Genomic DNA, 14,109 nt, shown 5'->3' with positions numbered 1-14,109 from the left:
AGTACAGACATGGCCTCCTGCTGAGAGCTCGACATCTGTCCCCAACCTCTTTCAGCAGTTTGTCCTGTTCTGCATGACCTATGTTCATTCTCCAAGTTATCCAAGTGTATTCTAAGGAAAATTCCAAAAGTTCATCTATGTTTAGGAGCAACTAGCTGAAGAAATCAACCAACGATTAAGCTGTAACCAATAAGATTATCCTTTTAAATATCATCTTGAGGGTGGGGGTGGAGGCGGGATTCCTTCTGCTTCTGCACTCAGATTCAGCAGTGTATTATTTACAAAAAGAGTTAGCTGGAGCACTGAACTTCAAAATGGTAGCGTCGGCATCAAACCATCAGTACATGTATAATTGACAATTATCTGCGTACCGCTGGCAGGTTCAGATAGTATTTGATAATGGACTCACCAATGTGGCATCAGGTATGCCTCATCCCAGAAGTGTATGTACATATCTCTGAAATCATGTTAGGCCTCTAAAAGCACCCTAGAACCAAATTTGCAGACGTTTTAAAGTAGGTGGGATAGCAACAGGTTAGATGAATGGACCAAAATTTGACAGATAGAGTTTAACATGGATAACTGGGAAATTATCAATTTAGTCAGAAGAACAAAAAGGCAACTTGTTGTCTAAATGTAGAGCAACTTCGAAATGCTTCAGCGTGGAGGAATGTGGGTGTCTTCGTGCATAAATTGCAGAAAGCCAGTAGGCAGATACAGAAAGTAATAAGGAAGGCAAATGGAATTTTGGCATTTATTGCTAAAGGAAATGGTTGTTGCAACTGTTCAAGGCATTAGCGAGACTGCAACTGGAACAGTGTGTACCGTTTTGGTCCCCTCACTTGATGTTATTGCACCAGAGGCAGTTCACAGAGCATCCACTAGATTAATTCAAATGATGAAAGGTTTTTCTTATGTGGATTGATTGAGCAGTTTAGGCCTAGAGTTTAGAAGAATGAGGGGAAATCTAACTGAGGTATAGAAGATGCTAAAAAGGGATTAACAATGTAGACATAGAGTGGACATTTCCCTTTGTGGGCAATATAGAATGAGAGATCATAGGTTTACAGTAAGTGGTGACATATTTAAAACAGAGATAAAGAGGAATTACCTCTCTCAGAGGGTCTTGAATCTGTGGAATTCACTGCCCCAGAGTGTGGTGGGCATCGGGACACTGAATAAATTTGAGGGTGGAAACAAATGTTTTTATTAGTAATGGGTTAGAGGGGTATGGGGAGTGAGCAGAAAAGTGGGGTTGAAGCTGAGATGAGATCAGCCATGATCATATAAAATGGCAGAGCAGGTTCAAAGGACTGAATTGCTAATTCCTGCTCGTAGTTCTTACGTTCTTATAGAACGATCAATGCCTTAACAGAGGCACAATACATGGACTTGTTGTAGACAAACATTTTGGGAATAATTGCTTTGAACCTGCAGGTTGCTGTTTGACTATCAGGTGGTACCATAGTAGTTCTCTTAAATCCCTTCCTCTGTCCTTTTGCTGCTGGGTTCTCTACCATCTTAATTTGTTTGGAGCGAGAAAAGTATTTTAATTGTTACTTTTATGTTTTGTGGGAACATTTCATTGGAGGAATAGGACTTTATTTTAAATTTGAGCCTTGGTCTCAAGAGCTCTCAGGTTCCTCAACATTCATTCCACTGCCAGTCCATTCATCATTTTTGCTGCCTCCTATATCTCCACTCCTCCCATTGGTATTTAAAGACTCTCTGTTCCATGCTCAGTATACATTCTAAACAATGAAAACATCTTGATGATAAATTGCCAGTAACAACAGCAAATATTAGTGGGCTGTCAGCCACAATGGTGAAAGATGTCTTCACAAAGCAATATAAGGTGGAGGTAAACTGCTAGTCCTTGTGGGGTGGAGGCTGTGGGAATTACTGAAAGAACATGGGTCAGAGGAAACCACAGAAAAGAGAGCCAGCAGAGAATTACGGTACAAAGCCTTTAAAAAGAGAAGAGGAACCAGATGGTGAAAGGAGTGTAGAAGGCTTCAGGCGATGCTTTACTTTCGGATGGGCAGCCCGCCAATCTGGGGCTAGACTGGAAATTACGAACAGCTAGGCGCATGTAGCAGCAATTACCAGGAAACATCAGCCACTTGGATGGAAACTTGTCAAAACGTTTTAGCCTTACACTATTCAAAACCAATTTACAACATAACCAGACCTTTATTACAAGAAAAGGGATGACAAGCTTAAAGGCTGACTGCCAGGTTCCACAATAAGGCTTGCCACGTCACCATAGTATGATAGAATTTTATATTGAGCCTGAAAGTGATTTAGTTAATCCTGAAACTAGTTTCTTAAACTGAAGTAAAGAAACTTGAGAGGTGAATTGGCTAAGATAGATTGGGGAATGAAAATAATGTTAAGCAACAGCTAGCAATCAGAAAATTTACACATAACTTGTAACAAATACACATTACTGTAGCACACACAGCTCCACATTTAAAACTTGATTTCAGGTGCATACCTTAGCGTCTGGCATCTTGTCTTCTGTAGCACCTTTATCATTATAAAATCCTATGTCCACATTTATAATTATTTTATTCACTCATGGGACATGGTCATCATTGCCTAGGCTGGCATTTATTGCCCATCCCTAGTTGCCCTCAAGAAAGTGATGGTAAGTTGCCTTCTTAAACTGCTGCAGTCCATATGCTGCAGGTAGACCCACATTGCCCTAAGGAGGGAATTCCAGGATTTTGACCTGACCACACTGAAGGAATAGTGTTTCACTTCCAAGTCTGGATGGTGAGTGACTTGGAAGGGAACTTGCAAGTGGTGTTCCCATGTCTTTGCTGCCCATGTCCTTCTAAATGGAAGTGGTAGTGAGTTTGGAACGTACTGTCTAAGGAGCCTTGGTGAATTTCTACAGTGCATCTTTTAAACGGTATACAGTACTTGTACTGAGTATTGATGGTGCAGGGAGTGGATGTTTATAGATATGATGCCAATCAAGTGGGCTGCTTTCTGCTGGATGCTGCCAAGCTTCTTGAGAGTTGTTGGAACTGACTCATCCAGGCAAGTGGGAATATTCCATCACACTTCTGACTTGTAACTTGTAGACTGTGAACAACCTTTTTTTTGGGGGGGGGGCGGTGGTCAAGAGATGTGTTACTCACTGCAGTATTCCAAGCTTCTGACCTGCTCTTGTGGTCAGTCAGTTTCTGCTCAATGATATCCCCCAGGATGCTAATAGTGGGGATTCAGCGATGGCATTTGTGTGGCATGAATGTGACTTGCCACTTTTCAGTCCAAGCCTGGTTGTTGTCAAGGTGTTGCTGCATTTGGACATGGACTGCTTCAGTATCCAAGGAGTCACGAACAATGGTTAACACTGCAGTGATCAGTGAACAGTCCCACTCCATTCCACTTTATGGTGGAGGAAAGGTCATTGAAGCAGCTGAACGTGGTTGGACTTGGGGAGAATAGAAAAGCCCTATATAAAATTGACTAGTCAGTTTGTGACACAGAGGACTGTTTTGAATACTGATTTCAATGCAGTGCTGGATCCAGAGTTATTGACGAAGCTATAGGAGATTTGAGCACTAGTTCAATATACAGGGAGATTAAAGGTTTGCTTGCAATCCATAACATAAATTGAGTTAATCAACAGGATTGTGAAAGTCTTATGGAGTCATTTGGATATGCCCAAAAAATCCGCAAGAAAACATTTATAATCTGTTGGACAAAAAAATAAGTGTGAGTCAACCTTCAAAGACAGGAATGAAGAATACCCTACATATCATATCCACAGTGGCTCAGATTGATTTAAGATTGATCACCTGACGTGAAGTGTTTTAATTGAAATATTATAATGTTCATTTAAAAAACATTCCTTTATTGTGGTTAAAAAAAACTATAGTTTATTTTGTGTTTATTAGTGTTTTCGTTACAAATTGCTTTTAAGTAAATGCAATAACATAGACTTACTTTGCAGCGTCAGTGTTACACTGCGTTCAACCACACCAGCATCATTGGTAGCAATACACTTATAGTCCCCTGCATCTTCATTCTGAGATGGAACAGAAAATTACAAAACAGAGTGAGTCCAGATTTAAGAATTTTGAATACACGTCCAGGTTTTCAGTGTTTTAATTATCATACCTAAATTTTGCCCTCTCGATCTCAAAGTGAATCTCGTAGCAATTGTACCAAGCACAACAGAATAAGATCTTTGGATAGATCTTTGGAAAGAATTCAATGCCAATCAACAACGTAATTTTCTGGCTAAACAAAACGTCTATGGAGAAAAATGTTATGATTAAATGGTACCCCATAGTAATTTTCAAATGTTTGGAATAATTTATTTTGGGAAGTATCTAAATTACTGTCCTGATAGAAATTAATCATTTCCTGTCTTGACAAAGCTACTGGAATTTTGAGATGATGTAACTAGTAGAGTTGATAGGAGCAGAGTCAGTGCATATGATTTACTTGGATTTTTAGAAGGCCTTTGATAAGGTCCCACAAATAAGATTAGCATATCAAATTAAAGTGCATGGGATAAGGGGTAGTGTACTGACATGTATAAAGAACTGGTTGGCAGAAATAAAGAGCAGGAATGAACAGGTCTTTTTTGGAATAGGTAGGCAGTAACTCGTAGGGTACCACAAGGATCAGTGTTTGGACCACAGCTATTCACATTACATATATTAATGATTTAGATGAGAACTAAATGCAATATTCCCAAGTTTGCAGACAACACAAAGCTGAGTGGAAGGGTAAGGTAATAAGGAGGATTCAGAGATGTTTTAGTGTGATTTAGACAAGTTGAGTGAGTGCCAAAGCATGGCAGATGAAGCATAACGTGGATAAATGAGAGATTGTCCACTTTGGTAACAGAAACAGAAGGCGGATTATCATCTGAATGGTGATAGATTGGGAAAACAGGGAGGTGCAAAAGACCCGGATGTCCTTGTATGTTAGTTGAGATTTGAGAACAAGAGCAGAGATGTCTTACTGCAATTGTACGGGACCTTGCTGAGACCACACTTGAATATTGTGTACAGGATTAGCCTCCTTAGCTGAGGAAGGATGTTCTGAATATGGAGACTTATAGTTTGGATGGCAGTATAAAGTATACTGGATCGGTTAGGATTATGCTCATTGGAGTTTTGAGGAATGAGGGGATCTCATAGAAATGTATAAAATTTTTATCAGGGCTAGACAGGTAAATGTTCCTGATGACTGGGGAGTCCAGAAACAGGGTCACAGCCTAAAAATATGGGTAGGCCATTTAGGAGAAATTTCTTCAACCAGAGAGTGGTGAGCAAATGGAATTCTCCACCACAGAAAGCAGTTTAGGCCAAAACATTGAATGTTTTTGAGAAGGGGTTAGATTTTCTTTTAGGGCTAAAGAGATCAAAAGGTATAGATGAAAATGGGAAGAGGGCACTGAGTTGGATGATCAGCCATGATCATTTTGAATGGTGAAGCAGGGTCGAAGGGTTGTATGCTTCTATATCACCTTCCTCTGTAAAAAGTTTCTGGAGTGCCCACAGATGGGAAAGATGCTCCTTCATCATAAGCAGCTTCATTCATTTTGGTAGAAGCTATTCTGTAGTTGGTGAACATTGTGTAAATGTACCGTTGCTACGTAGATTTCATTTTTGTCCTATCATATGTTTTCCTGGGAATACGTGGTCCTAAATCAGCTAGCACAATGGCTCATTTTACAGTTCCTGATGAAACTACCAGAGCTAATGCACTGGACCCTTCTTCATAAGTAAGGTTAACGGAGCACTTCTGGAGTGAGGAACATTTAAGTGGACTTTTTCCTGAGGCAGGCATTTCGATTCTTTTAAATTATTTTTATGTAACTACGGGCTGAATTTTACCAAAATTTGATGAAGTATCAACTCCAGGAGTTTCATGTAGGATTTCTCTCCATCATGCACTCTGCACGAACAAGTGCCACTGTCTTCTTTCTGTTACCTCACACTCAGTCTAACTTTGTTACTGTGTCCATCTCTCACCAAGGCTCATGACGCACCACTCTCACAATTGCATGCAGCAGTTTCCCTGAATTGCTGTCGTCACCCCCCCAATCCCTAGACTTCTAGCATCACAGCACTTCATACTAGAACACTCATCTAGAACAGCTCATCACTTTGTCCCACCAATCCCAGGCACTACAAGATCCCATAGTGCCGGTCATTAAAAACCTCTTTCAAATATATAAACAGACAAGGACCATGCAGGCCAGTTTGTTGGATACATTTTGGAAACTGAAATGAAGTTTGGAGGAATCCACCAATGCTGCCTGTACCATGGGTGTCTCTGGCATGAGAGCATCTGGCTCCTACATAAACAGGTTAGCAGCTGTCATGAAAAGCCAAGTCTAACACATTCAGTGTTTGCTGAATATATACACTCCACTGCCACAGCAATTGGCGCTCAGCATTTTAATATATACGTTCACTTCTCATCATCTGCTGTAGCTATGAAAATGAAGGCAGGGAGGCTAGGGCCACATGAATTTACTAACTCTGCCTGAATGAAAACTATCCATCGGAAAATTTGAGCCATCATTTTTAATCAGTGTCACAGTATTTTGCATGGTTGAGTTTTAAGAATAAGTTATCACTTAAGTTATGCTAACTATCCAGTTGATTATCTGGAATAAATCCATTCTTTCAGTCTTTCTACTATCTAATGCCTGACTTACCACTGTGCTGTAGATGGCCAGTGAGCCATTGTGGAGCTGGCGGATCCTGTTGGTGATCTGAACATGAATTCCTTTCTTACTCCACTGGATCATGGGAGGCGGATCACCTCGGACCTCACAGTTTAGGATAGCATTGCCTCCAAGAGGCTCAATGTGGTTTGGATTGAAGTCACTAAAGATTGGAGGCTCTGAGGAGATAGTAGACAATATTTACATTCACTAAATACATGACAGAATTCGTGCTTGAATGACAGACCATGAGATCAAAGCATCACATGAAGAATTGATAAAATAAATGATCATTTATTTCTGAGTTTTCTGTGTTTTGAGGAAGGGTCACCAGACCTGAAATGTTAACTCTGATTTTTCTTCACAGATGCTGCCAGACCTGCTGAGCTTTTCAAGCAACTTCTGCTTTTGTAACTTTATTTATAGTTCTCACTAAAAACAGTATTGGTAATTTTATTAAATTTTGTCGACCTTTCATGCACAGGGTGCTTGCCAGATATTTACAATGTGCGTTTATAGTGGCCGAGTGTTCTTGTTAGACATATGTATTGGGAGTGTATCCCTAAAATGTACAAGCTGTTTACAAAACTATTGAAGAGCCAATGCTAAGAACACCAGTAAAACTGCTCCATCAACTCAACCTGCACTGTTTGCACAAGAATTAATGACTATTCTATTGTGGCCCTTTTTAATTTTGTTGTAATGGAGTTACATTGCATCAGTTGTACTGAGAAGATGGTAGTATAATGGTAATGTCACCAGACTGATAATCCAGAGGCTTAGGCTAATGAGAATGCAAGTTCAAATCTCACCTTGCAGAATTAGGTGTTTAAATTCAAACAACAAAATAATCTATAATTGAAAGCTAATCTCAGTAATGATGACCATGAAACTAACATTGATCATCATAAAAACTCAGCTGGTTCATTAATGTCTCTTAAGGAAGGAAATCTGCCATTCTTTGACCTATATGCTATTATGGAATAGATTGGATGAACCAGTTAGTGTTTCTTCTACATCCATTACAAAATTAGCCATTCTATTAACTTGTCAGAATGTCTATTATGCTGTGATTATATGAAAAGGGAACAACATTTACAAATGCAGGAATCAAACAATTGTTCATGCCTTTGTCTTGGCAAGCTCCCAGTGAATTAGATAGACTCTTGTTGAGAACCTGATGTGCCCTGAAACTTCAATCATCCTTCTCTGTACAGATGGTAATTGTTCTCTGCTGCATTACTGCAGCATCTTCTGTATTTGTTGCAATATTTAAGACAACTCATCTGCAAATTATCTTTATAAATATAGTCAAAACAAATTAAATTGGAGCAAAAAAGGCTGACGTGTGCAAAAACAGAGCGCAATTTAAAAGCATTCCTCCCCAGCTTACCTTTGACATAAACAGATCCAATGGCTTTGATAGATCCCACTTTATTTTCTGCAGTGCAAACGTATGTACCTGAGTCATCCTTTGATATCTTTTCAATTACCAGTTTGCTCTGTCCATTAGCATTATTGTAATGGGCTACAGGAATAAAAGAAATATTTCTCAGAAAAATATTTCTGATTGTTTCAGACTTGTTTGTTAAGTTTGTAAAAATGACAACTTGTGAAATTTGATTTACAGAATGAATTTGTAACTTTGTGTTTTCACAGAATCATAGCAGCCTTTTGCAGAAGGTTACTGTTTAGTCTTAAATTGGGACTTCAAATGAGCAGCCAAGTCTTTTGGCTGGGATCCTGGAAGTTGCTCATCTTTTAACCATCTGTCCAATTCTTTTCAAAAGTTATCTATGGTGTCAGTTTCCACAAACTTTTCAGTTAGAATATGGCAACTCCTGACAACTCTAGCCCTAGAGGATTTTCTTGTGACAAAAAAAAACTCAACTCCTCTCTGGAACTTTTGTTAACAATTTAAAATCCATGATTTCTGGTTATTGAGCCACTCACCAGAGAGAACAATTTTTCTCTTTTTTCCCATCAAAGCCCATCATCTTGAAAACCTCTGCCAGTGGACAACTTACCCATATCTATTCTACCTTCTCCTCCAAATTGAAGTTTCTCATCCCTGGTAACTCCTAGGAGACTTGCTTTGCACTTTAAGAGTTTGATATTTTCCCTGAGGTAAACAACCCAGGATTTTCCAGCTGAGACATAACAGGGTGGCACAGTGGCTCAGTGGTTAGCACTACTGCCTCACAGCACCAGGGTCCCGGGTTCAATTTCACCCTCGGGCGACTGTCTGTGTGGAGTTTGCACATTCTCCCAGTGTCTGCATGGGTTTCCTCCGGGTACTCCAGTTTCCTCCCACAGCCCAAAGATGTGCAGGCTAGTTGGATTGGCCATGCTAAATTGCCCATAGCGTTCAGGGGTGTGTAGATTAGGTGGGTTATAGGGGATGGTGGGATGCTCCAAGGGTCAGTGTGGACTTGATGGGCCAAAGGGCTTGTTTCCACACTGTAGGGATTCTATGATCTATAACCATTTATAACTATTCTTTCCCAAACCACCCAACTTCCTCCCCTCTTCTTGTGAACATAGTGACTCACGGTTGAATATTCTTCTGCAGGTGTCTGCAAAGCTGTGCTTCCTCACTTAGTCTGCATTTTTTGTGTCAGCCTATGTAGAAAGACTTTTTTTGACATAGCAGATCCCTGCCCAGTTCTTGTCTGAAATTTTCACACAAACTCTGTTATAATCCTTGGTGCAAATCAATGCTTGCTGTTAGACATACAATGTTTGGTAAAGAAAGGAAATTCAACAAGAAAAACAAAGGTGAGGATGTCAGTGGGTGGCTCAAACATATTTAATAATTTAAAAACCAACCCTTTTCTCACAGTGGTAATGGGGAAAATAAATAATTTGAAATGCTGTTTCAATAACGCATACTCAAACTACTAAATGATAAATTTTACAAAAATGCGATCAACAGTTGTAATTAGTTTCCAGAAAAATCACCTAATGAACAATTAAGTTCCAAAATAGGGGGAGTGCAAAGCTTTTCAGGGTGGGTTAGTTAAGACGGGTCAAATGGCTTTTCTATCTGTAACACCAAGACTGTGTCAGTAATTGGGATTTTCCCCCAACTTCCCCATTCCAAGTCCAGGAATACTCAGGTCAATGATAGCAGCCATTATTTTCCCATTCTGGCTGAAATCAGTTAATTCATGGCATGATGATTAAGCAACCACCACCTTCTAAAAGCTGATTAGAGATGAACAATAAATGCTGACCTTTCCCTCCCATGAATTAATATATAGAAGAAAAACGTGACGGATTTGATGCACCAGCAGACTAACAACATCTCTTGTTTGAACAATTTCTCCAATTCAGCTTCAGTGAGTACATGACAGGATATTTTTTTTCCTGGTTCCCCAATCTCCACATTCATTAGGTGGTTCAGAGCATCTATTGCTCTCGCTCAGTGGGAAGCAGCTACAGCAACAAAATCAACAGGATCAAGTACGATTTTGAGATCACGAGGATGAAGTTGATCTTACGCTGTAATGTGAAATGAATATCAACAGAAAATAAAATCTGGCAGAGTGGCTACCTATGTGCTATCACCAAAGCAAATTCTTACCTGATTTAATGCTGTTGTTGAATGTCCAGATGATTTTGGGTGTGGGAATACCATTCGCTGCACAGTTCAATGATAGGCGTTCCCCTTTGTTTAAAGATGCATCTCCTGGCAATTCTGTAAAAGCTGGATGAACGTAAACAGTCAGGCTGAAGGTCTCGGTGTCCTGGCCAGCCACATTGGTAGCTATACAAGTGTAGCTACCAGTGTCATCAGGCTAAGGGGAACAAATAAAATTACAATCATGTTTTTGGCAAATGCAATATAAAGTCAGCACAAACAGAAAATCCTGGTTTCTCCTCACTTATGTTCCCCGGTCACCTCCTCTAGTCAAGGATATTAAGTGATCTGAGTTACTATTATCCCCATAGGTGCGGTTGATGTTCGTTCCTAATCTGCATGACTGGAGGTCCACTATTCATTTCCAAGACAGTGCTCTGAGGCCAGGCAAATCTTGCCCTTAAATGTATGATAGTCCCCACTTATGATTTGATTTCAATTGCTTCCTGTTTCCTCCCCTATTCAAAACAAAAGAATGTAATTAAGTTCATTTTGTACTGCTGTTGTAAAATCTGCTTTGTGGCTAGTTGGATTGTGGCTAGTTTGCAAAATGTGTTATATACATTCTGTATTACAAAACTGCAATTTTCATAATATAAAAACGAACCCAAAGAACTTTCACTATTGATGGAATCAAAGTTTTACTGTTGGTCAAGAGGAAAATCAAGCTGGGAGGCGATAGATTTTGTGAAGTAACTGAATTACCAGAGTTGGAGCAGTAAGTTCATTAAAGCACCCTGGTTTAATTTTCTATTGCTCAGAAGCTTTTGGTGCTTGGTTTGGTGATATGTTGCAGTTAAATCTTTTAATTACTTAACCATTATTCACTGCTTATCCTTAATCTTACCATGGTATTTTCCACAATGAGTTCTCCTGATAGCATCAACCTGTATTTTCTTGGTGTATTGTGCAGAATTTTACCATCCTTCTTCCATGTAATCACTGGTTCAGGAACACCATCAACAATGCATGGCAATGTTGCCTGAGATTCTTTAACTACAGTATATTCAGTGTCTGCTGTATGAATAGTTGGTGGGACTGGAAAAGGCAGAGTGAATAAACAATTAAAAATTATTGCTTTCACAGGGCAGCATAGTGTAAATCATGAATTCACCACATGGAGCATTGTCTTCTATCCATATTCTGAGCTGTTGTGCAAGTGCTTTGCTTTTCTTGGCATTACCCTCTGGCATCACAGTTGAGACCTCTGATTCATTTAATGTTGCAAGCCCATGTCCTTATCAACCTGTAACATGGAACCACTTGAGCTTGTAATTTGTGAAATGCTGGAGTTTTTAAGGTATCCAGTTCCATCAGATAGGAAGTTGAAATTGCAAGACCACCCCATGGAATCACTGCAAGACTCAACTAACTTTCTCCTTGCATATTATTTCCACAGAAGCTGCTGGCACATTTTGACAGAGACAAACATCTCATGGCTTTAGTGCAGGATCCACCCTCTGCAGTTAAGGTGGAAACAACAAAAGAATCCTTAGGAGAACTGTATGGAGAGACTGGCCTTAGTTGGGTATTTTTTGTGTCAGGAAGAGGAGAATTAATGTTTCTGATGATGAAACAAAAAATGTTTCAAAAGTATTTGCTTTTAATCAGCCTATCAATTGTGAAGCTTTTGAGGAAAAGTGGTTAGGTCATTCACAATGAGCAGGACCTGCATGGATACTCATCTGTACACTCATGAAAATTGTAGTGGTAACCTATCAATGTCATAGGATCTTTGAAATGCGGGGATCCTACAAAGGTAAAAATGACTGGTTGTAGGTGGTAACAAGGTGCTTAAGATTCTCCTTTTCCAACTTACTTGCACAGTGCTTCATCCATGCCTGAAAACTGCCACAGCAAATTTGTTGAGGTGTTCCTCTATTCACCCCCATTTTACTAAGAACTCCAACCGTTCTAAAAATAAAGGTAGCAGACCATAAAATAATACTTACTGTGAACAGTTAAAACCATGACAGAGCTGCTGGAACCTGCAAGATTGGATGCCGTACAGGTGTATCGTCCAGTGTCTCTTGGTTGGACAAAGGCGATCTGCAAAGCTCCAGTACTGAGGATCCTCTGGCGAATGCTCTCTGTAACTAGTTGTCCATCTTTGTTCCAGGTGACCTCAGGAATTGGGTAACCCTTAGCCTCACAGAGCATGGTGACTGATTTATCCAAAGCAACAATATAGTTCTTGGGATGGGCCATTATCACTGGAGGAACTAAAATTGTCTTCAATTAGATTGCAACATGTTTTAAGGGATATTTAGATATATGCACAAAAAATGCTTTTACAGTATATTGTATTAAGATGGAGGAGATAAGGAGTTCAATAGATTGGGAAAGATCAACATTGTGGAAAACAGAGCCTTATTTTCATTTCAGTCAGGAAACAAGAAGGAGAAACAATGAAAGATTAGGAATTATGAGATTCAGTAGAATAAGGGCTTTTATTAAAAAAATTGAAAATTACAATAAAAAAAATGAAACTGGATGATAAAGCACTCCTATACACAGTTGGAGACATTGTACTGAGGTTACATGCAGAATCAGTGCAGCTGAATTTCAAATACCAGGATTTTTCATTTATTTCACTGGCAAAACAAATGTTGCCAACTAAATTTTCTTCATACATTCATGTGATGTGGGAATCATAGATGAGCTAGGCTAGAATTTATTGTCCATTCCTAATTGCCTTTCAAAAGGTGTCTTCATGAACTACTGCAATCTGTGTGGTAGGTAGACCCGAAGTGTTGATAGGAAAGGACGTTTCAGGATGTTGACAGTGGCAGCGAAGGAATGGCAATATATCTCCAAGTCAGGATGTTGTTTGCCTTGGAATGGAACTGACAGGTGGTGGTATTATCACATTTCCTTCCCATTTCCTTCTAAAGATCATGGGTTTGGAAAGTGCTGACTAAGGAATCTTGATGAGCTGTTGCAGCGCATCTTGTTGATGGTTCACACTGCGCCCACTGTGCATTGATGTTAGACAATGTGAATATTGAAGGTGTTAGAGTGCCAATTAAGCCGGCTGTTTTGTCTTGGATGGTACCAAGCTTCTTCAGTTTCATTGTTGGCAAGTGGTGAGTATTCCATCATTTTTCTGACTTGTGGCTTGTACATGATGGATACTCTTTCAGAAATCGGGTACAATCAGAATTCCTGGCTTTTGAGCTGCTCTTGCAATCACAGCATTTACATTGCTGGTCCAGTTCAGTTTCTGATCAATAGTAGCCCCAGAATGAATTAATTAATGGGGGAATTCAACAATGATGTCATTGAACATTAAGGGGTGATGGCTAGATTCTCTCTTGGTCATTGCCTAACACATGTCAACATCTGTGTGTTGATATGTGTGTGTGGGTGTCATGTGCATGGGTGAATGCTGTGCTTGTGTGTTGGCAGGTTTGTGGCCATTTTGGCATCTTTGTGTTGGCATTTTGTGCTAGTGCGTGTGGGTGAGTGCTGGCATATGTGTACATGTGAGCAGGTGCGCATGTCTATGCTGTTAGCCAAGGGCTGCAGAGAGAGAGAGACAGAGAGAGAGAGAGAGAGAGAGAGAAAGAAAGAGAGAGACAGGCAGACAAGCTGCTGACATCGCTGCCTGGGAGATGCTGACCAGAAGCTGCAGAGGGAGGTGGAGATGGGGCGTACCAGTCGCCGATATCACAAACAGGAGATACTAGATGTAAAAAATGCTGACATAAAGGAAGAAGCAGCTTGTGAACTGAGGATAACCCAGACCTAGGAGCTGGCC

At 39.9% G+C, this 14,109-nt stretch overlaps 1 protein-coding gene across 1 annotated transcript in view; it reads right to left on the bottom strand.

Moving 5' to 3' along the window:
- The window catches only part of hmcn1 (hemicentin 1), a 578,667-nt gene that overhangs the window by 81,014 nt on the left and 483,544 nt on the right, over positions 1–14,109 (bottom strand). The window contains exons 80-85 of the mRNA XM_048602072.1: positions 12,302–12,571; positions 11,197–11,387; positions 10,293–10,506; positions 8,100–8,234; positions 6,698–6,885; positions 3,961–4,042 (exon numbers count right to left, since the gene is read on the bottom strand). Coding sequence (XP_048458029.1) covers positions 3,961–4,042; positions 6,698–6,885; positions 8,100–8,234; positions 10,293–10,506; positions 11,197–11,387; positions 12,302–12,571 — 1,080 coding nt within the window. The remainder of the gene's footprint in view (positions 1–3,960; positions 4,043–6,697; positions 6,886–8,099; positions 8,235–10,292; positions 10,507–11,196; positions 11,388–12,301; positions 12,572–14,109) is intronic.

The sequence above is a fragment of the Rhincodon typus genome, chromosome 10 (assembly GCF_021869965.1).
Source record: "Rhincodon typus isolate 14 chromosome 10, sRhiTyp1.1, whole genome shotgun sequence".
In the NCBI taxonomy this organism is placed as follows: Eukaryota; Metazoa; Chordata; class Chondrichthyes; order Orectolobiformes; family Rhincodontidae; genus Rhincodon; species Rhincodon typus.
This window is presented reverse-complemented; position numbering and strand designations above follow the sequence as displayed.